The 26,599-nt window shown below is 39.0% G+C and overlaps 1 protein-coding gene across 1 annotated transcript in view; it reads right to left on the bottom strand.

Annotated features, from left to right (window-relative positions):
- Stk26 (serine/threonine kinase 26) overlaps positions 1–26,599 on the bottom strand; it is a 57,451-nt gene that overhangs the window by 20,344 nt on the left and 10,508 nt on the right. Inside the window, exon 3 of the mRNA XM_052171011.1 lies at positions 4,373–4,603. Within this exon, the coding sequence (XP_052026971.1) occupies positions 4,373–4,603 (231 nt within the window). The remainder of the gene's footprint in view (positions 1–4,372; positions 4,604–26,599) is intronic.

Genomic DNA, 26,599 nt, shown 5'->3' with positions numbered 1-26,599 from the left:
AAACAATGAAATCTAGGACACCAAGATGAAGGCATAGAAGATACTAGTCCCCCCCCCCCACATACACACACGGTAGGGTGGAAAAAGAGGGAGGGAGGGAGGGAAGGAGACAGACAGAGTGAGAGAGAGAGAGAGAGAGAGAGAGAGAGAGAGAGAGAGAGAGAGAATACACACAACCAAAAACAGCTCACTAGCCCTAAGTGTAGCAACACAGGAGACTCAAAGGCAGGAGAGTCACTCCACAGTAAGGGTCACTGATGAACTGATGAACCTGGCATACCAGTGTGGCTAAGAGATGGCTAGGAACTAAGGAGAAAGGTGAAGGATATCAGCATTGTCAAGCAGTAGGACTGCTCCAGAAGATACGAACATCATTACTGATGAAGGGATCAACAGCCAGTCTTCCCAGTGAACTCCAGAGAGGGCAGGCACAGCAATGCAATGCTTGCTCATGAAGCAGATACCATCGAGGCACCAGAAAAAGGAGCTCTAGTCTCCAAAAGCATGCTAGTTCCTCCTCCTTGGGCTAATGGCTGCCCTATGAGGTTCTATAGCTGTACTGCATCTACCCACATCACCACCAAGCCTTGGACTGCTAGCTCACACTCAGGTGGATCTAAAGATTTGCTGTTTAAAAAAGGAAAAAAAGCCGGGCAGTGGTGGCATACTCCTTTAATCCCAGCACTTGGGAGGCAGAAGCAGGCGGATTTCTGAGTTCGAGACCAGCCTGGTCTACAGAGTGAGTTCCAGGACAGCCAGGGCTACACAGAGAAACACTGTCTCGAAAAACAAACAAAAAATAAAATAAATAAATAAATAAATAAATAAAATAAAAGATTTGTTGTGTGTGCCTGTGCTGCACACACTAACTAGCCTGGGGGCCACTAGGGAAAGCAAGCATTCCAGAGCCTATTGTACTGATGGCTGCTATATTGTATCCACCATACCAGAGCAAGACTTCCATACAGAGCAGAAAACCTTTTTGCGCATGCCTGTGCTCCAGATATGAACTCCTGCCTCTAGGATAAAGCTTTGCAGAGGTGGTAAAGCTATGAAGATCTAGATGGTAAAGCTATGCAGTGAACCCACTCTTCCATGGTAATATATCCACCCATATGCCACTGCCATAGCAATCTGGCTCATACTGGATTGGAAATAAAGGCACTTCCCTTCCCTCCCCTTCCCTCCCCTCCCTTCTCTTCCTTTCTTTCCTTCCTTTCTGGTTTTTGTTATTATTTTAAAAACAGGAAAATGATTTATTTATTAAAGACTCTACCTGTGAGTCACTGGATAAATCACCACACTTGACATATCACTTTGGGGTAGAACACATAATTCCAGGTGGACTGGGAGAGCTCTGCAGATATTCCACCATTTTGTGTGAATAAAGGACTTAATCAGATAAATGTTAGTGTTGTAGAGGAAGAAAGCAAGAACCTGCAGATGGTGCAGGTAAATTATATCATGTCTTTACTATGAGTCAATGGCTGTGCTAAGAGATAAAAAAACAAACAAACCTCGAACTAGTCAAGCTAAACTAGTTGTCATCCATGAACTCACAACCTGGTGAGAGAAAACATGCATAGATAACCACTATAACTCAATATATTAAGGGATAGTCTTATGTCCTCCTATCAGTTCTGAGATTGAGACAGATTAAGCTATTAAGAACAGGGTGTGGAAACCCAGACGTACAGCTTTTATCCGGCAAAGTGGCCTTAAAGATCACTACTGTTTCTCTTCTACCATATGAAAAGGTCAGGGATGGAAGAGGACAGTGAACACTGGTGTACTTTCCAGAAGTGGCTGTTCACTCTAACAATAGCTTAGTTGACAGCATAAGTGGTGCTGGATTCTACCCAGAGGATATAGACTGACAATCCCTATTTTTAAGATACTGCCTTTTACAGGAGGATCAATGGAACAGGATTGAAGATCCAGAAATGAACCCACACACCTATGGCCACTTGATCCTCGACAAAGAGGCTGAAAACATCCAATGGAAAAAAGATTGCCTTTTCAACAAATGGTGCTGGTTCAACTGGAGGTCAGCATTCAGAAGAATGTGAATTGATCCATCCTTGTCTCCTTGTACTGAGCTCAACTCCAAATGGATCAAGGACCTCCACATAAAGCCAGACACTCTGAAGCTAACAGAAAAGAAACTGGGGAAGACCCTTGAGGACATCGGTACAGGGAGAAAGTTTCTGAACAGAACACCAATAGCGTATGCCCTAAGATCAAGAATTGACAAATGGGACCTCATAAAATTACAGAGTTTCTGTAAGGCAAAGGACACCATCAAGAGGACAAATTGGCAACCAACAAATTGGGAAAAGATCTTCACCAATCCTACATCAGATAGAGGGCTAATATCCAATATATATAAAGAACTCAAGAAGTTAGACTCCAGAAAACCAAACAACCCTATTAAAAAATGGGGTACAGAGTTAAACAATTCTCACCTGAAGAACTTCGGATGGCGGAGAAGCATCTTAAAAAATGCTCAACTTCATTAGTCATTAGGGAAATGCAAATCAAAACAACCCTGAGATTTCACCTTATACCAGTCAGAATGGCTAAGATTAAAAATTCAGGAGACAGCAGGTGTTGGAGAGGGTGTGGAGAAAGAGGAACACTCCTCTACTGCTGGTGGGGTTGCAAATTGGTACAACCACTCTGGAAATCAGTCTGGCGGTTCCTCAGAAAACTGGGCACCTCACTTCCAGAAGATCCTGCTATACCACTCCTGGGCATATACCCAGAGGATTCTCCCCCATGTAATAAGGATACATGCTCGACTATGCTCATAGCAGCCCTATTTATAATTGCCAGATGCTGGAAAGAACCCAGGTATCCCTCAACAGAAGAGTGGATGCAAAAAATGTGGTATATTTACACAATGGAGTACTATTCAGCCATTAGAAACAATGAATTCATGAAATTCTTAGGCAAATGGATGGAGCTAGAGAACATCATACTAAGTGAGGTAACCCAAACTCAAAAGATGAATCATGGTATGCACTCACTAATAAGTGGATATTAACCTAGAAACCTGCAATACCCAAAACATAATCTACACATCAAATGAGGTATAAGAAGAAAGGAAGAGTGGCCCCTTGTTCTGGAAAGACTCAGTGAAGCAGTATTTAGCAAAACCAGAACGGGGAAGTGGGAAGGGGTGGGTGGGAGGACAGGGGGAGAGAAGGGGACTTACGGGACTTTCGGGGAGTGAGCGGGGGGGGGGGGGCTAGGAAAGGGGAAATTATTTGAAATGTAAATAAAAAATATATCGAATAAAAAAAAAAGAAAAAAAAAAGATACTGCCTTTTAGCTAAGCCTGGTGGTGCACACCTTTATTCCTAGTAGGTGGATGCCTATGAGATCAAGGTCAGCCTGGTCTACATAGTGAGTCCTGGGAGAGTCAGGGCTACATAGACTATATCTCAAAAGCAAACAAGATCTCAGTCTTTCTCCATGGGTGAGATGAGCCACCTAGCTCTGACAGCACATCCTAATGATGTCTGTGGAGTGGAAAGCCTCTGATGGTGCAAGGACAAGATTCTGGGAACATGAAGCATAATGAAAAAGAAGACTGGGAAGGAGAATGTAGGGCTGGCTTCAAGGCCTAGAAACATATCCTTCTCTTTACTTCTTCTAATAAATACTCACTTTGTTTCGTGTAAACAGATTCACTGAAGTAGATTTGACATATAAACACCTACATGTATTTAATATTTAAAGTTAAGTATTAATGTTGGATGTTTTCAAATATCCACTAGTGTTGCCATTGACAAGGAAGGTGAAGGATCTACCTGACACCTCCTTGCATTTGGCTCCCTGTGGTAAGTGGGCACATTTCTATCAATTAGTGTAAAGTAAGTATAGGGCAGCACCCATGTAGTCCCAAACTGCTGAAGAAGATAAAGGCAAGTACACTGTCTGTGATGACCTTGAGAAAGGTGTGGCTCATAGAGTAAGGCTCTCTATCCAAATAATGGTGATGATAAGAAAAATAATTAATAGAACGGAGGAGTGGCCCCTGGTTCTGGAAAGGCTCAGTGCAGAGGTGTAGGGCAATACCAGAACAGGGAAGTGGGAAGGGGTGGATGGGGGAATAGGGCAGGGAAGAGAGCTTATGGGACTTTTGAGGAGTGGGGAGCCAGGAAAGGGGAAATCATTTGAAATGTAAATAAAGAATATATCGAAAAAAAAAAGAAAAAAAGAAAAATAATTAATAACAAAATTTACAAAGGAAGCTTAATAACATATCTGCTTTTTTAAAATATTAAAGATATAGTACGTTAAACAGATATTGCCTTTCAAAAACATAATGAAAACAACTTATGAAATAATATAGCATGCACATTACCTTTAAGTAGGACCCATAGTATTTTGTCACATATGAGCTGTCGCACTGACTCAAAACAGTTATTTCTTGTTGGATGTCTTCTATTTCATCCTCGGCTTCCTCAAGGTCAATGATTTTAATTGCAACCACCTGCTGAGTACGGTTATCAATTCCTTTGAAAACTTCTCCAAAGGAGCCTTTTCCAATGCGCTCTAATTTTGTGAAGAGTTCTTCTGGATCCGCTATATTATTCTAAGGGGAAGAAAGAAAAAATGGTGAAAACCTAAATTGTCTACATCTGTTTTGTCTTTATGGGTTTGTTTGTATGTGTGCTTATTTTTAATGGCCTACATACATGTAAATGCAACTATACCACATGTGTGTCTGGTACCTGTGGAGGCCCAAAGGAAGCATTGGTTTCCCTATAACTGGAGTACCAGACTGTCGTGAGCTGTCAGGTGGGTGATGGGAGCTGAACTTGTGTCCTCAGCAAAAGCAGCTCTTATAGTGCTCTGAATCCCTGAGGCATCTCTCCAGACCCATGAATCAAACTTTTCAAATAGAGGAAAACAAATCAGATTAACACTATAGAATATTTCATATAAGTTTCATTTTCTATCCCTTCACCAAATATATCAAATATTGTTAAGGATGTAGACAAAAGGTAATTGTTATATACTGTTAGTGGGAATGTGAATTAGCATAACTACTATAGAGTCTTCCAAAAACCCAAAATAGAAATCTACCATTTGATCCAAGTATCACACACTGGAGTTTATCTTTTGAGGAAATGAAGGAACCTTACCAGAGACATATACCCTCATGCCTGTTGCTGTACTATTCACAATAGCCAAGATATGAAATTAGTCTACATGCCATCAAAAGATAAGAAAACTGTGATGTATACACACATATACACAAATAGAATATTATTCAGCTATCAAAAATGATGTACTATACAGCAAAATAGATGGGAGGATAGGATATTACAGAAAGTAAGGCATGTGCAAAAAGTCAAATTCTGCATACTCTTACCTGAGTATGTTTTAAGAAGGCAATCGGAATATATAATAATGATTGTTAAAGGCTGGGAAGAGTGGGGGAGGAGGGCATAGGAGAAGTTGGATGATGGGTATCCAAACATAGCAGAGACAAGTTTATAAGTTCTAGGGTAAAGTCTGTGGGCGTAGGGGGCTATGGTTTACAATAAGCTAATGTTTTATGAATAACAAAAACTCAATCACAAGGTCTCCAAACAGAGATAAAGAGATAGGAATGTTAATCACTCTGAAATGCTCTGCATGTACAGTACACAGACATGGAGATATTATGACATATCACATAAAAATGTACAACTGTTATGTGTCCTCATTTCTTACATTTCAGGAGGTATCAATATTAACTACCCTGTTTCGACTGTTACATACTATTATGTGTGTACCATATTATCACCTAACACCCAATCATGTGTATAATTATAATATTTTTAAAAATATAAAAGATATCCCAAGTTACCTTACAGAAGGGAACTAGAATTAGACAATAGAAAAAATCTAGAATTAAACATAAATATGTGCATTGCCATAACTTATAGTGTATAAATGTACCGACTTTCATAATAGAGACAGATTTTGCCTTAAGAGATGTCTTTCATAAGATAACTTTTTATATTCTCATTAATATTGCTAAAGAAATGATACGTTGCTGATCAGAACCTTCCAAAGAGAACATTATTAAAGTATACTTGAGGGCTCTGCTAGGCTAATACTTTACTTTGAGTTTCTTTAAAACATAAAAGAATGCTGTCAATCAAATTTGTCGACTAAACCTAAAGTTCATTTATTGTAATTTCCCCAAGTTTTGTATTAACCCGAATCTCAGGAGACAAATGACAGAGTCTACACATGCTTTGTGTTTCCCCTCAGTAGGCAAAGTAGCTGCTAATGTTTGTCTATCAAGTTCTTTACCAGCAATTGAAGAAGTTTTTTCGTAGATTTCTCTTTCTGATCTTACCTACAATAAAGTTAAAACATGATCAATTTTTTATAGGACCCTCGCCTAGTCTCCTTGGTTGAGCTTAATTTTCTTTTCTTGAAGATTCATTTTCTTTATTTTTTTTATTCGATATAATTTTTTATTTATATTTCAAATGATTTCCCCTTTTCTGGCCCCCCACTCCCCGAAAGTCCCATCAGCCCCCTTCCCTCCCCCTGTTCTCCCACTCACCCCTTCCCACTTCCCTGTTCTGGTTTTGCCCTATACTGAGTCTTTCCAGAACAAGGGGCCACTCCTCCATTCTTGTACCTCATTTGATGTATGGATTATGTTTTGGGTATTCCAGTTTTCCAGGCTAATATCCACTTATTAGTGAGTGCATACCATGATTGATCTTTTGATACTGGGTTACCTCACTTAGTAAGATGTTCTCCAGCTCCATCCATTTGCCTAAGAATTTCATGAATTCATTGTTTCTAATGGCTGAATAGTACTCCATTGTGTAGATATACCACATTTTTTGCATCCACTCTTCTGTTGAGGGATACCTGGGTTCTTTCCAGCATCTGGCTATTATAAATAGGGCTGCTATGAACATAGTGGAGCATATATCCTTATTACATGCTGGGGAATCCTCTGGGTATATGCCCAGGAGTGGTATAGCAGGATTTTTCAGAAGGGACATGCCGAGTTTTCTGAGGAACGGCCAGACTGAATTCCAGAGTGGTTGTACCAATTTGCAACCCCACCAGCAGTGGAGGAGTGTTCCTCTTTCTCCACATCCTCACCAACACCTGCTGTCTCCTGACTCCTTAGCCATTCTGACTGGTATAAGGTGAAATCTCAGGGTTGTTTTTATTTGCATTTCCCTGATGACTAATGAAGTTGAACATTTTTTAAGATGCTTCTCAGCCATCCGAAGTTCTTTAGGTGAAAATTCTTTGTTTAACTCTGTACTCCATTTTTTAATAGGGTTATTTGGCTTTCTGGAGTCTAACTTCGTGAGTTCTTTGTATATATTGGATATTAGCCCTCTATCTGATGTAGGGTTGGTGAAAATCTTTTCCCAATTTGTTGGTTGAGGATTTGTTCTTTTTTTTACAGAAACTTTGTAATTTTATGAGGTCCCATTTGTCAATTCTTGATCTTAGAGCATACACTATTGGTGTTCTGTTCAGGAACTTTCCCCCTGTACCGATGTCCTCAAGGGTCTTCCCCAGTTACTTTTCTATTAGCTTCAGAGTGTCTGGCTTTATGTGGAGGTCCTTGATCCATTTGGAGTTGAGCTTAGTACAAGGAGACAGGAATGGATCAATTCACATTCTTCTGCATGCTGACCTCCAGGTGAACCAGCACCATTTGTTGAAAAGGCTATCTTTTTCCATTGGATGTTTTCAGCCCCTTTGTCGAGGATAAAGTGGCCATAGGTGTGTGGGTTCATTTCTGGATCTTCAATCCTATTCCATTGATCCACCTGCCTGTCAGTGTACCAATGCCATGCAGTTTTTAACACTATTGCTCTGTAGTATTGCTTGAGGTCAGGGACACTGATTCCCCCAGAATTTCTTTTGTTGTTGAGAATAGTTTTAGCTATCCTGGGTTTTTTGTTATTCCAGATGAATTTGAGAATTGCTCTTTCTAACTCTATGAAGAATTGAGTTGGGATTTTGATGGGTATTGCGTTGAATCTGTAGATTGCTTTTGGCAAATGGCCATTTTAACTATATTAATCCTGCCGATCCATGAGCATGGGAGGTTTTCCCATTTTTTGAGGTCTTCTTCTATTTCCTTCTTCAGAGTCTTGAAGTTCTTGTCATACAGATCTTTCACATGTTTGGTAAGAGTCACCCTAAGATACTTTATATGTTTGTGGCTATTGTGAAGGGTGTCATTTCCCTAATTTCTTTCTCAGCCTGCTTATTGTTTGAGTACAGGAAGACTACTGATTTGCTTGAGTTGATTTTATAACCTGCTACTTTGCTGAAGTTATCAGCTGTAGGAGTTCTTTAGTGGAGTTTTTTTGGGTCACTTAGGTAGACTATCATATCATCTGCAAATAATGATAGTTGGATTTCTTCCTTTTCAATTTGTATCACTTTGACCTCCTTGTGTTGTCTAATTGCCCGAGCTAGTACCTCAAGTACAATATTGAAAAGATAAGGAGAAAGTGGGCAGCCCTGTCTAGTCCCTGATTTTAGTGGGATTGCTTCAATTTTCTCTCCATTTAGTTTGTTGCTGGCTACCGGTTTGCTGTATATTGCTTTTACTATGTTTAGGTATGGGCCTTGAATTCCTGTTCTTTCCAAGACTTTAAGCATGAAAGGATGCTGAATTTTGTCGGATGCTTTTTCAGCATCCAATGAAATGACCATGTGGTTTTTTTCTTTGAGTTTGTTTATGTAGTGGATCATATTGATGGCTTTCCGTATATTGATCCAACCCTGCATTCCCGGGATAAAGCTTACTTGATCATGGTGGATGATCATTTTTATGTGTTCTTGAATGCAGTTGGCAATAATTTTATTGAGTATTTTTGCATCAATGTTCATAAGGGAAATTGGTCTGAAGTTCTCTTTCTTTGTTGGATCTTTGTGTGGTTTTGGTATCAGCATAATTGTGGTTTCGTAGAAGGAATTGGGTAGTGTTCCTTCTGTTTCTATTTTGTGGAATAGTTTGAAGAGTATTGGTGTTAGGTCTTCTTTGAAGGTCTGATAGAATTCTGCACTGAAGTCATCTGGTCCTGTGCTTCTTTTGGTTGGGAGACTTTCTATGACTCCTTCTATTTCTTTAGGGCTTATGCAACTGTTTAGATGATCTATTTGGTCCTGATTTAATTTTGGTGTTTGGTATCTGTCTAGGAAATTGTCCATTTCCTCCAGATTCTCCAGTTGTGTTGAATATAGGCTTTTGTAGTAGCATCTGATGATTCTTTGAATTTCCTCAGTTTCTGTTGTTATATCTCCCTTCTCATTTCTAATTTTGTTTTTTTTTGTTTTTTTTATTCGATATAATTTATTTACATTTCAAATGATTTCCCTTTTCTAGCCCCCCAACTCCCCGAAAGTCCCGTAAGCCCCCTTCTCTTCCCCTGTCCTCCCACCCACCCCTTCCCACTTCCTCGTTCTGGTTTTGCCGAATACTGTTTCACTGAGTCTTTCCAGAACCAGGGGCCACTCCTCCTTTCTTCTTGTACCTCATTTGATGTGTGGATTATGTTTTGGGTATTCCAGTTTTCTAGGTTAATATCCACTTATTAGTGAGTGCATTTTCTAATTTTGTTAATGTGGATACTTTCTCTGTGCCCTTTGGTCAGTCTGGCTAAGGGTTTCATCTATCTTGTTTATTTTCTCAAAGAACAAGCTCCTGGATTCGTTGATTCTTTGTATGGTGGAGATACACTTTCTATTTCAGTCTTTTTCTCTAGTTCTAGATTTGCGTGCATCCCTACCCAGCTTCGGGTGCCATCTCCAGGCTGCCAGTACACCTAGATATTCCTATAGGGCTTCCCAAAAGAGTTGCAACAGGTGGCTAGTAGGTTTTATATAAGTGACTCAAAGCTTACATTTTGTTAGTATTTTTCTCAAAAACTACCTATTTTTTGAAGCACTGTTGTTTGGTTGTTGTTTTGGTTGTTTTGGTTTGTTGATGTTTTGGGGACATGGTCCCATTTCAATGGCCAGGCTGCCCTGAAGTTTGTAAGCCCTCTTGAGGGCGAGGATTATAGATGTTAACAACCTGGCACAGCTGCCAACCCTGTCCTGTGATTACTATCATATAGATGGTGGCTAACCCACAGTTACCTCTTCCTACCTCATGTGAAAATTTTTTCTCTTTGTAGTAGCTTGTGGTGAAAATAGTCATGAAACAATATGGTTGTTAGTCCACCTCTCTGTAACTGCCTAACTGAAGAGGACTTGGGAAAAATTCAATGTCAAACTTTTGTTTTCTTTCTTTTCGAGTGTGTAGGTATGCATGTATGTGGATGGGTGTGCTTACCTTTGAGTACAGGTACATATGCATGTGTGTCTACTTACATGTGGAAGCAAGAGGGAAACGTAGGGTGCATTCTTCAGGAGCTTCCTAACTTAATTTGTGTTTTAAGTTTGAAAAACCGCCACCACCAGCACCACCACCACCATCACCACCACCACCACCACCACCACCACCACCACCATCATCATCATCATCATCATCAGGTGTGATATATGTACCACAGTGTATGTGTGGAAGTCAGAAAACAACATTTGTAGAGTACTCTTTTCATTTTTATGTGGCTTCCAAGGACAAGCTCAGGTCACCAGCCTTATGTGGCAGGCATTTAATCTGTTGAACTAACTTGCTGGTTCCCTAACTTGTTTTTTTAAAGACATGGTCTCTCACTGAGACACAAGGTACACCTAGTAGGTTAGGCTAGGAAGTCTGGCCAGCAGAACCCCAAAGATCTGTCTCCCTATCTCCACCTCACCAACACAAAGATTACAAACATGCATCCAGCCCGCTCAGCTTTTACTTGGGTTCTTCAGATCAATCTCAGGTTCTCATGCTTGCAGAGTTAGCCCTGCACCAACGAAGCTACCGGCCCAGCCCCTCAGTCTTTTGTGATATACCTATACAATTTCTAAAGTTTGGAAATACAAACTTGATAAGGAATACATATTTGATGTACTTTCTAATAATACAGTCTAAGGAGTATACTATTAGCTAACTTACTAATAAGAATCTTGTTAAGGAACAGAAATTAAATTCTACTCTTCTTAATTGGTGTTTTAAAAGGCTTTAACTGAAGCTATTAACCCTAGGGAGGACACAGCTGCTCCCTGCTTTCTGTAATAAATAGGCTTCTGCAAATATGTAAATCATAGATTTAAAAAGCAAGTCACATTTTAAGGAAACTATGAAGTGAATCCTAACTTATTAATATAGTTAAGGAATTTAAATTGAGGAACAAGTTAGAGACAAAAAAGACACATCATTTACATGGTTATATTTCAGCTATAATCCTGGGCTTTAAACTTCTGCAAAAGACCAACTTCAGAGTGGAAGAAATCTTAAAGCATCGCTTCTCGGCCTTTTGGCTAAGATCAAGTGTAGAAATCTTAAAGCAAGGGTTTTTTTCCTACCATAACCTCACTCTCTGACCATTTTCCCACCACCAATTCCAGAATCCCTGATAAAAACCACCAGGTTCATAATTTCCACTTTAACATCTTACACCAAAGCATCCTCAACAAAGACAGACTTCTTCCAGGCTGTTTACTTAGTTTTGTTTTGCTGTACCATCATTGTCCTTCCTTCCCTCCCTCGCTTGCTCCCTCCATTTGTCCGTCCCCCACCCTCTTTTTCTTTCTTTCTTTGCTAGATGTTTGCCATGCTGCCTTAACCAACATGGGAATCTTTATGTCTCCCAAGATGCCCTCCAATTTAGCCTGCTGAGTGTTGAGACTGTGGGAGTATGCTACCATGCACAATTTTCTTGTCTTTAAAAAAGGGGGCAGAGTTTAAATAAATGAATGGTAAGTATTTAAAGGCAAGCAGTGAAAACCTACCTGCCTGGGGCCACGCCGAAGAAAGGGGCTTTGTGGATTCTCAAACTATAGGAGTGGAACACTAGTAGAATTGTGAGAGGTTCTTGCAATGTGTTCAATCTTGGTTGTACATCATGCTCAGCACTACAGCCTTAAAGATGCAAACGCCCAGGACACACCAAAGACTTGATTCAAAATGCTCAAGACTGGGATCTTGATTACACCCCCCACCACACACACACACCCACATCTTTCTTTGAATATGACATAGCCTAGTAAGATCGTTGTTACTGTGGGACAAAGAGCGAAATCAGATCGTAGTAAGTTTAAGAGGTAGACTTCTCAGAGTTCCTGGGCTAGGAAGGGCTGAGCTTGGTGTTCTAAAGAGTCTCCAATAATCAAGAATCAGGTTGAGTAAGGCTGACTTCTAAGGCAATGGTTCTCAACCTGTGAATTTCGACCCACACAGGGGTCGCATATCAAGTATCTTGTATATCAGACACTTTGCATTATAATTAATAACAGTAGCAAACTTATACTTGAAGTAGCAATGAAATAATTTTATGGCTGGGAGTCACCACAACACAGGGAACTGTATTAAAGGGTCACAACATTAGGACGGTTGAGAGTTTCTGTCCCAAGATTTGGCATTGGCTTTCTGACCATGACGATAAGACACCTTTTATTTTTCTAGGAATCCTTAAGAGGTATGCCAACAAACACAGAAAGTCTGTGTTCACAGTGCCTTACAAGCCAAGCATGCACATAGTCAACAGACCATCTCTCATGAGATAGAAAAATAGGCTTTTCTAGATTATTCTCATGTCTATAATAGCTACTAACAAGTATACTGTACATAAATGAAAAAGATTCTCCAGAGGCTATGTGAGCCAAATCACTGTTCCCTCATGTTAAAATGTTTTATTTTTTCTGTTACTGTTGTGAAAACAATAAAAAGGTTGTAGTGGATTTCCTGTACAAGTTATTGACATAAACTGGTTGAAAACGAACAGGTATAGGCAGGTAGTACCACAGAGTTCAAGATCACAGGACACTATCTTTTGCAAGGACTGGACATACACAAGCACAACTGATTCCGGCTTCAGTCACTGGCTTTTTGAGCAGGCAGGAAATGCAAAGGTCACAGAACCCCATCTCTTATCATCACTATCAACGATATGGAACTGCTGTGTGTCTGCTGTCTCCTAACGTATTCTCGCCCAATCAAACAGTGAAATCTAAGGCCATTTGTGTCAAAATAGTGGCAGATATAGAGAGAGGCCAAAGGCTCCTCAAAAATCTCAGGGTTAAAAAAATAACAGGACCTGTGAGATAAATAGGAAGCTAGCAAAACTTCCTTTCCAAAACCCTCTATATACTAAATATATCATATAAATGTATTTCTCATAGCTAACTAAAATTTCAGGTCCTTTTACAAACTATTTAACACTGCATTGCAAGGCCTGGAGGGTATTAGTGAAATAAGCTAAGGACAAAAGGGCAAAAATATTTCATTCATATTTGTGGAACGTAAAAAATATAAGATCTCACAGTCTCTGTGTATAGAAGAATGGTTACCGGGGGCTAGGGCCATGGCTGAGAGTGGAGGTAGGCATCAAGGAGATATTTTTAATAATATTATTCCTTATAATTATCTTTAAACTAATCTGCAGTAGTCTGACCCCTGTGCATGTATACAACTACCATATATTTCCATTTAGAATCTTGACTGACTTTGTGCCAAGGTTACTGCAATTGGTTGCTTTTTCCCATGGCAATAATGAATCTGGAAGCAGCTAACCTCTCAAAGCAGTGATATTCTATCTCATGATTCCCATAGGATCCAATGTCAGCATGCCAACAGCTCTGATCAGTGATTTATTGCAGATTTCAGTTCAGTTCATACACAATCCCCTCATATTGATGGATTAATCGAAGATTAAAAATATTTATTATTAATTATTAACCTTGTGCTAAGTACTGTGTAGGTCTAGAATGATTCTGATGGTTGTGTGAGTTTTCAGGCTACTTCACTAATGAGAAGGATTAAACAAATGTCCCATAAATTTTGCTAAAGTCTTGAAGAATGTGCTGTGAGTGGAACATTTCTCTACTGTGCACAACCTCAGGATCGTATTACAGGGATCTGATAAAATTTTATGGAAACCTTAAGAGACTCCTATGATTTATATTTCTGGAGTAAAATACTCAGCCTGACTATATTTTACATATGACAGAATAAGAACTGAGATCAAAATTAAGTATGTTTCTAATTAAACATAAGGAATTTGGCTTGAGGTCAGATTCCTTTAGGTAGCCAGTTGCTTCAGTCTGCGTTTCCACATTTATAAGACTTCAAAATATTTATGTAGGTGTATAAAGAAAATGTTCTTCGTTTATCTATTTTTATAGTGTACTTAGATTTTTATGTCTCTCTCAAAGATTATTAAACTTGCCTCTGCAAAATAAAGCAGGGCTCCAGCTGCCCTCTTCCACGGGTGTGCGAGGAGATAAATGGAATGCAGTCCGAAATGCAGTTACGACGACTCTGAGCTTCCCTGTGGTCATTAGAAAGCATTTAATCACTCACAGTCCAGTCCCTTTCTTTATACACCCACTTAAAAGCCAGTTTAAAGATGGATGGGACCAGCAAGGCAGCCTTGGTCTTAGTGGCAATGTGTGGAGTCAAAGGTCTTGAGTAGCATTGTCTTGTACCCTTAAGGCAACTGTTTAAACTTTCAGCAATTCTGTGCATAGCAACAAGAAAAATGTGTTCATAAGGCAGAAATACAATTAAATTCTTAAGTACTTTTTCATCTCCCCTTTATTTTATTATTCCTATTTTTAAGTGCATCTCATTAGCACATACTGAAAGCATAAATATATATTTGTAAAAGATAACTTGATTAAAATTATTACCAATGGTTTTGACATAGCTGCATATATATAACATAGCAGTTAGAGGAGTTTCCCTTGATTAGTAATTGTGAGTCTACTTTTTTTAAGAACAAAAGAATAATTGATAATATTCCCTCATCTTAATTCCGCCCACTCAAGAGAGCATTGGAGAGAGAAGAGCTTCTTCTACTCTTGTCTTGCTATCTGCTCTTTCCCCAGGGCTCAGATCACAAAAAAATGAAAATGGAGCAAAGTGGAATACAGTCAGGGATGGGAAGAACGAAGTTCTTTACATATGTTTGTGAGACAGTTCAATTTGCAAAGCAGGGGGGCGGGGGAAGAGAATGAAACCTTTCTTCCAGTCTCCCGTCACCTTTGCACATGTTTTTAAAGAAAGATGAAATACAGAAATAATGAGCAGCACTTTACCATACTTATCCCACCTTTGAGATGCTCAAGCAGGAAGCAGCACTTTTCCTAGCTCTGTTTCCTAGCTAGAGAGGCCTCTACCTCCCTGTGATTCTAACTGACACTTGTCCAGCCAAGGAAATCATCCTTGGGCCTAAGTGCTTCTAAATGAAAGGAAATAACTAATTTTGTCTTTTTGACTAACTGTGGAATCTAAAGTTCCTTAAACCTTTAATTATAGCCACGGGTAGGGGAAAAGAGGGATCCTGCAAACAATCACATTCTTCTCTCGATAAACCAAAAGTCAAGGCTATCATCACAAGAAACGCTGGATGCAAATTCCATTGTATCATTTAGCTCATTTCTCTCTGACCTTACATCCAGTCCGGAGGAAAAAGGAGGCCTGCTGTCTCCTAGCATTACAGAGGTAGAGAGCAGAGAGGTCAGGCAAAATTGGCTTAATTTTGCTTATCCTGAAAATTACAAGACTTCCAAGATTAAATGTCAGCTTCACCATCTGTCTGATGGGGGAAGAGTGGGTGGATACAATGATCTTTAAATTCCTTATTGCTCAGATGCTGAGGGCCTGTGAAGTATTAGCAGCCAAGTCCCTTTGTTCTCCCTTTCTCACTCACAGTAGCCAACCCTGCTTTCTAAACATAAAGAGATGAATTGGCAATGACCACATAGTCAGCTCACAGCAGTATACAGTGAGTGAAATGAAAAGCATGCACTACCATGTGCCAACCAAAAATCAACATCACTAGCACACTGTGATCCCCTAGCCAAAGAGCAGTACAGTCAACTGTGCATACATCTTTGCCCTTTATATAAAGGTGTGTGTGTGTGTGTGTGTGTGAGTGAGTGAATGACTGTCCCCAAAGAAGTCAAGACAGCCAGGACTGGAACAAATATAGAACCTAAGTGTAACTTCTCTCTTAATTGTGAAGGATATCCACCCAGAAAGTATTCATAAAGGTAACACAATTATACTGAGCATTAATAGAACAGCCAACAAAACCAAGCACCCAAGGAGAAAATTCCAGGGATAGTTTACCATATCTCAAGTCCAGTGTTTCCCTCAGATAGTAGCTTAGAAATACAAATTTTAATACAATGCTCCAGTGGCCTATGATTCTCCTTTCTTATTTTTGAGCCTTTGAATGATGAAGTTTTCTCAATAAATGATATCCTGCCTTTCTTTCATCTCTGGATATCCCGCAACTTTAATAAAGACAACAACACTTTGCACCTCAATTAGAGCATGCATTGTATTATGTTTGCATTCTTTTTCATCACCACAACCTTTTGATGACTCCTTTCTCTTCAGCCTCAGGTATGATTCACATGGACCTAGCACAGTATTTTATACACTGTAGTCTTTGAATTTCACAAAGTATTTACTTTAGGGACCACCTAGGCATCAGGTTACCCTCTTATTTACCACTGGGTTTCTGGCTTTTGCTATAAGGGAGGTTACATTCAATAAGCTAAAGAGTGTTAAAATACATATGACATTTTCAGGTAACCGCTGTGCTCATATATGATTAACTTTCCCTAAAAGTTGAGGTTTTCCTCAACAGGGGACATCATTCTCGCTGGAAAACAGCAGTTTGGGAAATCGTATGAATCTACAGCCAAAGAAGAGCTGGGAGCTGCAACAAACACAAAGATTCCTATCAGTGGAATGTGAAAATCTGATTGTGGGAGCCCATCTGCCTCAGCAATTAGGGAAAGCTCAGGACTCCTGCATGTCCCGGGGCTGTCTTGCATTTTATACTCTAATGTAAAGATTAGAGGCTTCAAGAGCTAGGACTTGCACTATCACTGTGCTGTACATCTCTTAATTTAGCTGGGCTAAACACATATAAAAATACACAATTCAGCCAGGGTCAGGCTTAACTGTGAGCATTAATGTTAAAACGAGAGGGATTATTACTGACTAGACAGGATGTTACATAAATACAGCCTGGGACTGATAATAAGCCCTAACTATAAAATATTCATTCAAAAAGGAGGAAAAGGCCACACAGTGAAACGAAGACAGGGATTCTGTTAATATATAAATGGTAAAAAGGGTAGCCTAATTTATTCAGGCTATTATTTCATCAAACCCACACAAGGCACTTTCAAGTGATGGACAATGAGAGGCTCATTCTGCCATCTGTATGAGAGTTGAATAAAAGGATGTCGTTTGAGTACTTCCAGAACCAGGCACCTTGGCTTACCATCTAGGGCAGCAGCAGCCAGTTAGAGCAGATATCGAGCCATCTCGGGTAACATTATGATGAATCTTTAGCACACTTATTAAAATGCACTGAATTAAAACAAAATTGATTTGCTCATGCCCTGGCTTCCTTTTAGATACAGAACTCCAATTAAAATCAATAGGTTTGAAGCTTGTAAGCACAGCACTAAATTATTAACACCATGAGTTCTTTTAGAAAATTAACACTGATTGAAAAAGTGGAATTTTACGTTGTCTTACCTTTTCATTCTTAATGAGAAAGTGGCTGCAGAATAATTCCCCTTCACCATTTTCTCCCTTAATCAAATCTATCCTCAGAATGAATTTAATCAAACAGTATTTGCAAGGAGTTGCCCAAAGGAATCTTAGGACTCAGGAAAATGATCTCTTGGGTCCTGCTGGTTTTAACGTTCTATGATCACACGAAAATGATGCTGGTGGCATGGGGACATTGATAACAAATGCTTTAATTGTGGAAAATACCACAGATGAAGGCAAAGGGAGAGCATTTTAGCATTTTAAACTTAAAAAAAAAGTTTTCCAGTGTGACAGACAATTCATTTTCATTTCCCTAAAGTAAAACATACCATTGGAGTCTCAGTCTCTCCCCCTTCTCTCTTCCAGTGTGTGTGTGTGTGTGTGTGTGTGTGTGTGTGCGCGCGCGCGCGCGCGCGTGCGCGCGTGTTTCTTGATATTTTATGCTCTTAAAAAATATTTGGAAAAACCCATTATTCAAAAAGAACACACTGAATAATTGAACTTTGTAGAAGTATGTAGATATATAAATATAACAATAATAATTATAGAGGAAGATGGCATGATTCGAGGAGGGCATGAGGGGACTGTGCAGGAGCTGGAGTTGGTGAGGAGGTATATGATAAAGATACATTGTACTCATGTATGAAATTCCCAAAATATAACAACAAAAATGTTTTTGAAAAGGAATATACTCAGAAACCAAGTAAACTAGAATAGCTATGCCTGAAATACTTGGCTAAAAACTATTACAACTGAGCTAATACTGCACCCAGTGGAGACTGCAGCTCTTGGATAGACGCTGCTGAAAACATGTTAGTGACTTTGAATCAGACATCAAGATTATGTTGGGAAGAACAGTATATGAACTGATTGAGGAACTTTATCATCTGAGATCAACCTGGAATTGTTTAGTACAGCCCACTACACCATCCTGTCACCTAGAGATCTACTACCCAGTCAAAAGGGCAAGTGCTTTTCAAGGCTCTGGGCTCTGCACTTCAGACAGGCACCTTGTATAAGTACCTCCCTTAAAGGGGACAGAGCAGGCTGGATTTCAGCATCCTTTTTAATGATGACTTTATTATTGTCATTTCCTTACCACATAGAATGGCATTCATTATGAAAAGCTGCAAAGCAACGGAGCTGAGAAAAATCTTGTATTTTTTTCTTTTAAATTAATCTCCTTTGGAAGTTTGTCAATGTTTTCTGAACCAAAAAATTTCAAACCTATTTTCATCCTTCTCAAAAACCCCACTGTTATCCCAACTGTCATTAGCATTTTGGACATCAATTATCCCACTCTACAGATACAGATTTATCAGTGTTTATACCTATTCATTTTACTGATATTACCAAAATTGGTACCAAGCACAATTTAAACCTTTGGATAGATTAAATGTCAAAATAAAGGGAAAATACCACTGAGTAATGAGTTACATAATAATGAGCTAATTTTTAAATTTTTAACAAATATTTTAAGCAAGGAGTTACTTTCATGTTTTCTCTATAAATGTGACTCATCTGTAGTAATGTAGCAAACCATTTTCTTTTTTGAAACTTACAGAGTCTTTCTCTATTTAACACTCAATGCAACAAAACTGTCATTCTCCAAATAGAATAAACAATAACACATATCAATGTTTTATATACATAGAATAAAAAAAACCTTCCTTCAGTTAATGCCATATGGTCTATTTATGGAATTTGAAAAATGGTTAAGATTTTAGCTCAGACGTGAGCCTTGAAAAGGCTCAGTGCAGCAGTACAGGGCAATACCAGAACAGGGGAGTGGGAAGGGGTGGATGGGGGAACAGGGAGGGAAGAGGGCTTATGGGACTTTCGGGGAGTGGGGAGCCAGGAAAGGGGAAATCATTTGAAATGTAAATAAAAAAAATCTATCGAATAAAAAAAAAAAGAAAGAAAGAAAAAAAGCCACTTGCCCTTTTGACTGGGTAGTAGATTTCTAGGTGACAGGATGGTGTAGTGGGCTGTACCAAACAATTCCAGGTTGATCACAAATGATAAAATCCTTCAATCAGTTCGTATACCGCTCTTCCCAACATAATCTTGATGTCTGATTTAAAGTCACTAACAAGTATTTAGCAGTGTCTAACCAAGATCAGCAGTCTCCAATTTGAGCTGAATTCTAGCCTTTCTCGTTAGAGCTTTTGCCAGAAAGTCACTAAGGAACTTTTTAACAGCCCACTTCAAAAAACAAAAACAAAAACAAAAAACAAACAAACAAAACCAACTGAAAATCAAAAGCAAGAAACCATTTAAAAACACAATGGAGGAAGTCTCTTTGCTCTTCCTTGTCTTAGGTAAATTCTCTCTCTCTCTCTCTCTCTCTCTCTCTCTCTCTCTCTCTCTCTCTCCTCATTCTTCCCTTCTTCACACACAGTTACCCTTTCCCAATCATTTCTATAGCTTGGCCTGACTTATTCTTGCTCAGAATTTCCGATCAGGCTGGTAGGGAGCCACTGACAGTTTTCGGCAGATGAGGGATAAAATAAATGTTGTATTTCAGGTAATTCCATCATGTCTGCACACAGCCTTGAGTCGAATTACTGACAAAAGCCAGAATGGCGTGATAAAAAGCAAGAAGGATATCTGACACTTTCCAGTGTGTGTGTGGGTGGGTGGGGGGATGCTGATAGAGACTCATGATTAAGGAAATGCACAGAGAACAGAAACCTGCTACTCTCCATCATTTTGTGATTTGCCAATACATGCTTTATGGCTGATGTCACCTCGCCTACAAAATCAACTGTTTAAGTGGTTTTTGGTAGAGCCTGATTATTTCAAATGCCATGATCTAATAATTTGAATGCATTTTTGATTAAGTATTATTCTCCTTACTGCTGACGCGGTACCTGGTATGTTAATTGTAGGGGGAGGGAGACACTTATTCAGTACAAGGAAGAAACAAATGTGATTATATCTGACACTTAACACTCATTGTTTAATTTCCTCCTCAAATAGATATAGCTGTTGAAATTCAAATAGTAATAAAAGCAATTAGTGCCCTCTTCTGCCTTCACTCTATTCTGCTCTCCAATACATTCCCCTATTTTCTGTGTTAAAAATTGAGAAATTTATTAAAATACATCCATAAAAACACAAATGCTTAGCTTTCACTATTATTATCAATTCAATGTTCTATACAGTTTAGTGGCTAAAATTTATCTTTAAGAAGCAAAGAAAAACATGTTTACATTTACTATAAGCTGAGGCCTTTCTTTTGGGTCAGCATTTTAATAATAGGACTGCATATAAATCAGTTGTCTTGCAAAGACTATACACCTAACCACAGAGGAAACAATATAAAACAGTTTCAGAAAAGGGGCTTTGTGAGTCAGATGAAGTCTGCAGTCTCAGAATGTCATATTTTTAAAAACAATTCTCAAAAAACATCAACATTTTTCCTCCTTTTCTACCTTCAAGCGGGGCTTGGGGATAAAGTATACTTCCCCAGTATGTGCTGGGTTCCATTATTAGCCTGGTAAGAATCATTTGTTATTATGGTGATGATGATGATGATTGTTGTTGTTGTTACTAGTATTAGCATTATTGTAACATGCAAGCCACATAAGCAGGCTATAGGCAGAATTTGGTCCTTGACTACAGTATGCAAAGTGTTAACATCAGGAACTCAGTGTATGTTAAACAGAGGCAGACAGACAGGCATGTGCTCACGCACAAACACACACACACACACACACACACACACACACAATCATTACTGCTTTAGAATACAAATACTATTAGCCTTAGTCCTTCCAAGAGAAATAGGGACCTTTTTTGTTTCACAGTTCAGATAACAAACTCCTACTTGAGAAAGTTCAAAAAGTGCCTCGTAGGGTGAATGATAAATATTTTAACAATACAAAAAGTCAAGGACTGGGACATAGCAGGACACTCAGGAGGAGTAGACCGGGGGACTGGGAATGAGACCTTGCCTCAAGACAAATGGAAAAAACAAGCAAAAGCCCCCCAAAACAAAAACAAAATACACAAGAAAAATCACAGCCATTCATAAATACTTACCAAGGGAGAATGTAAAAAAAAAAAAGGTCAAATTTCAAGCCCCTTTCCTTTGTCTAAATTGCAAGCCAAACATCACAACCTTAACACTCAGAAGAAAATGATTTTGCAGTCAAAAATTAATGGTACATTAATGCCTTCACAGAAAATACATCAACGTGTATTAGAATGGGTATTCAGACTCTTCAATATATAAATACTTACATATGCCCTTGATATACAAATAATATCTAACCCAGATATGGTGCATCAGGCATGTAAATCCAGCTGAGGCAGGAGAATTGCTATAAATCCTGGTTCACCCTGAGATTTATGTTTTAAGATTCTGTGTCAAAACAAAATTAGCTAAAGCTAAGCAAAAGCAAACAAAACCCAGTAACAAACAACAACAACAACAACAACAGCAGCAGCAGCAGCAGCAGCAGCAGCAGCAGCAGCAGCAGCGCCCGGGTCCTGAGTCCTAATCAGTGTCCCCCAAACTCATAGCTTAAGTGTTACTGGTGCAGTCTCCTTCTATCACAGCCGGGAAGATGCTGTAGTACAGTGAAGAGAGTGCACTGTATCTTTCATCCTCACAGTTAAGAGGAAACCATTTAGTGCCCTCCTAGGGTTAAAAAAATCCAGTCCTCAAGCTTCAGAAATACTTGGTTATATTAACCAAGAATATTCTTTCACAATCAACACATCTCTTCAGCTAACAGTATTTTAGCAAATCTAAAACTGTCTTATCTATCAGCCAGAATCTTGTGTGACACCGTAATTGGATGTCAAACTGTCATAAAAAAAAAAATGCACACCAGAGCAATCAGATTAAAATGCTTCTTGTTATCCAGATGGAGTGAGGCAGGCAGGTGAGCAATAGGAGGGACTGAGACCCCTGGAAAAACAAGTGAGTCCAGTCTTGTTTCCTTGTTTGTTTTTCATTTCTGCAAAGTATAAAGGCATTTATGCCTTTTAAACTACTGCAGACTTAAAGTCTGTAACAGAAATCTTACGATATTTATTATCTGTTAGGCATTCCTAGAAAAACAAAGAAACAAACCGGATGGCTACAGTCTGAACTCTTTTCTCAGTCAAAACACAAATAAAATAGGCATTCAACTTATTTCAAAGTAAATCAGAGATGCTCTTCAGCCCGGACATACTGCAGAGAACTAACTATCCTACTCCTGCCTCCAGGGAGACCTTAAATGCCAGGACCCGTTGAAAATGTAGCCAAACATTATATTGCTTCAAACAAAGTATGCCTTTAGCTACACACGGGAAGAAGACCCCCTAAAATGATTACAAGTGTCTAGAAACAATTAATTCGATCGGTATGCATACGGCCACAATTGCACGTCTCAAATAGAGAAGCAGCTAAAAAAATCACCACACGCTGTCATTACTTATCCCCCCTGTCATTCATAAGCTTTCTCCTAAGCAAAAACAAAACAAAACACACGGAACCCTTCTTACAGTCAATTTCTTGGCATTCCAAATCAATTATGCAAATATAACTTTCATCACAGAAGTCATAAGCAACAAGGAAAGACAGAATTACTATTACCTCCTCAGTCTCCTTTTCTGTTAGCTTTTTCTCCACTCTGCAGAAAGCAGGGAAATTTCCCATTCTTAAAAAATAGACAAAATTTTCAGTCTTTGAAGCAAAAAACTAGTATCCCCTTCCTTGGAAATACTGTCTTTCTGTGCTTCCTGAGTCCTGCACAGTTTTCTTTCACCTACATTTTCTGGTGCTCACGAGGCAGCAGTAATCCCCTGGCATTAGGAAGTGCTACCTGTCCCAAGTAGGGGTTCCAAAACCGATGCCTGAGCCTCAGAAGATAGACAACCCACAACAATAAAGGTAATAGTTTTCTCCTTGCTATTGCCAGAGATCACAGTCTGAAGAGACAACCATGGATGTGCCACCTATGCTAAATTCTCAAAACTGAGTCATTCTTAGCTACTCGAATCACACGTTTTCATTTTATGTGCCCTTTGGAAAGCTGGTGACAGAGTAAAAAAAAAAAAGATCTTTCAGTGACAGTCACCATTTTTCATAAAGAAATAAACAGAAGAAAAATCAGCTTCCTGGTACAAGATTTTGTTTGTGAGTGAGTCATACTCCAATATCTGGTTCCCTCCATTCCCTATCACCTTCAGCTCCATAGTGTGAAACATCCTCAATACATTTAGCTTCAGAATTAGCTTGGACAATGATAACAAGTTTCTGTTAATTACCACTCATTTGCATACTGCCAATATCTCTGATTTTGCTAACAGTGGAACAGATTTGTGTTTATCAAAGGCAGCTCCTTTGATGCAATGATTCTGTGTAAGACTGTTCTATGGGAGAAATTACCCAGAATATTGGATATCTTGATAAATGTAATCCTACGTAATGTTCAATTCTAATTCACTAAAACTGCTTAACACTGGCATCGAATTTCATTAAAAGTCAATGCTCATGATCTGTACACTGTATGGAACAGCCTGCTGTGAGCTTGATGTCTTTAAGAATCACAGGGATTTAAGTAACAAGAAAGCAAAACCAGAAAGACCCAGCCACGATCAAAGTGTAACTAAAATGTGTTGCAATAAAGTGCCTAGAATTTTAGCGCAGGTATGCATACACATTCACCTTATAGTGAACATTCAAATGACAGTCTACATGCTCTGGGATGCCACAGTCTTTCGACAAACTTTACTCACTTCCATTATGTGCAGAGCTTCTTAAATGTCATTGTCAGGTCACACCTGTCTGTTTCTTGAACTTAGTGACCATGTCATCTTTTGTCCAAATTACTCTGAGGACTCATTAGTCTTGTGTTTTAAAACGAGCAACATCTTGATATGCAAATAATGAGCCTTATTTTCAAATAAAGTGTTATCAAAAGACATTTACTGTGTAATATATATACATGCATAAAGTATGTATGTATGTATGTAATATACATACATGCATACATTCACCCAACTATCAATCATTTTCACCAACACAAATGTAACTGAACAATCTTTCCTCTAGTTAATGGATGTTCAGTAATGCATGGGGCATAGGGTAAACATAGATTTTTACACCTTAACAAACTATATTCTCTCATGGGAAAGCAGGTCATCTGGTGATCATGTGGGTTTACTCTAATGATGAATAAACACAGATCAAGCATTTTAAGAGAAATTCCTGTATGTGCTTTTGGGGGGATCATTATCAGTGATCAATTTTTATTTCTGAGCAGTGGATTCTGTTTGCTGTTGTTGCTAACCTGTGTTCATTTAGAAATTGAAAAATGATCTAACACAAGACTGGTCCCTAAGTGGGTCATCAAGTTTGTTCACATTGTTTGGAGTTGGCAAACTCATTAAATATTTGCTTCTTTTGTTTTTCAGTTCTAATCGTTTGTTTGAACTTGACTCTAGGTTTTCCTACATGGTACCTGTTGGCAAGTGCTCATCCTAAGCCGACAGGTATAGGGAAGGTGGTACTGAGCAAAAAGGCCATTTAGGAAGTGCTTTGATATTTCCTTAATGAGTCAGAATTAACTTCCTCTCCCTTCCAGAAATTTGCAAATTAATCACAAGTTGGCTTCAGAATGGCATGATTATGAATAAACAGTTTTTCTAATAGCAGCCTAGATATATTGGATTCAGTTTGTTTGACTGAGGGGGCTCTGTGGGCGGAGTGGTGCACAGTGGCAAGCCGGAGGAGGAGTCTGAATAATGAAAGTTGATGCTGTTTATGAGACTTGCAAAGGGGCTTAAAATTCTCCAAGTTAGGGGAAAACGTTGCCATTTACTGACATTTAAAATAATGCCATTCTACCCCATTTTCATCAGATTTTATGTTCTTAATAAGTGCCTGCATCCCAAGTAAGAGAATCTGCTGAGCTGTTAACGGCAGAAAACATAGACCCAGGCTGGGCACAGTGTCAGAATTCCACAGAAAACATCCATTTGTAAGAATTTCTCACCTAAGAAATCTTACCTAGGGTGACAAAGCTTTGTAGTATGTCACCATTGAAGCCAATTAGGTTGATACCAGGCTGAATGAAAATGTCACTCAGTGAAATTTTTCCCAGATAGAAGTAAATATATATACATATATAAAAATATATATAACAAAATTTAAGTTATAAATTCATATGTGAAAACAGAAGTTCTTTACTTACAGTACATATGAGTCAATGGTGAATAAAATGAACAACGGGCATGTTCTAAGATGCAAACATACCTCGATAAAGGAAACAAATCACAGAAGAGAAAGAGCATCTTTTTCAAGCTGTAGAACTTGGACACAGCGTTCCCATCCTTGGAGGGATAACTGGAAATCTTGCTATTTTCATTTCTCACACCTTCTATCAGTTCCCTCCCGGCTTCCATTTTCTCTCCTGAACAAAACCAGCTACTAATTGCTTCTGCTTGGCTCTGTGTGAACCAGCACTTCAGATTTGGCCTTGTGCTGAAGCTCTTCAAGACTCAGCTGTATCTCTCATTCTTGACCCTCTCATCACGCTTCTCCAATTCCCACATTCAATTAGTCACCAAGGTCTGTAAATACCTTGAGTGGTGCTCAGAGGAGTCTCCAAACCAACAGAGCAGCTGTGAACTTATTAGACATGCAAATTCCCAGACTCCACCTCAGGCCTGAAGAATAAGAAATGGAATGGCTGGGACCAGCCTTGGGTGTTTTTAAACCTCCCACCAGGTGGTTTCTTAGAAAGCTGGAGTTTTCCTTTTACTGCCCTAGGCCAATGATTCTTAACCTTTGTGTCAAGACCCATAGGAGAGTCACCTAAGACATAGATATTTGCATTACGATTTATAACAATAGAAAATTTACAGTTATGAAGTAGCAACCTTAAAATAATTTTAAGGTTGGGGAGGGGGTCA

The sequence above is a fragment of the Apodemus sylvaticus genome, chromosome X (assembly GCF_947179515.1).
Source record: "Apodemus sylvaticus chromosome X, mApoSyl1.1, whole genome shotgun sequence".
Classification (NCBI taxonomy): Eukaryota; Metazoa; Chordata; class Mammalia; order Rodentia; family Muridae; genus Apodemus; species Apodemus sylvaticus.
The sequence above is the reverse complement of the archived record's forward strand: the minus strand, read 5'-3'. Positions and strand labels throughout refer to the sequence as shown.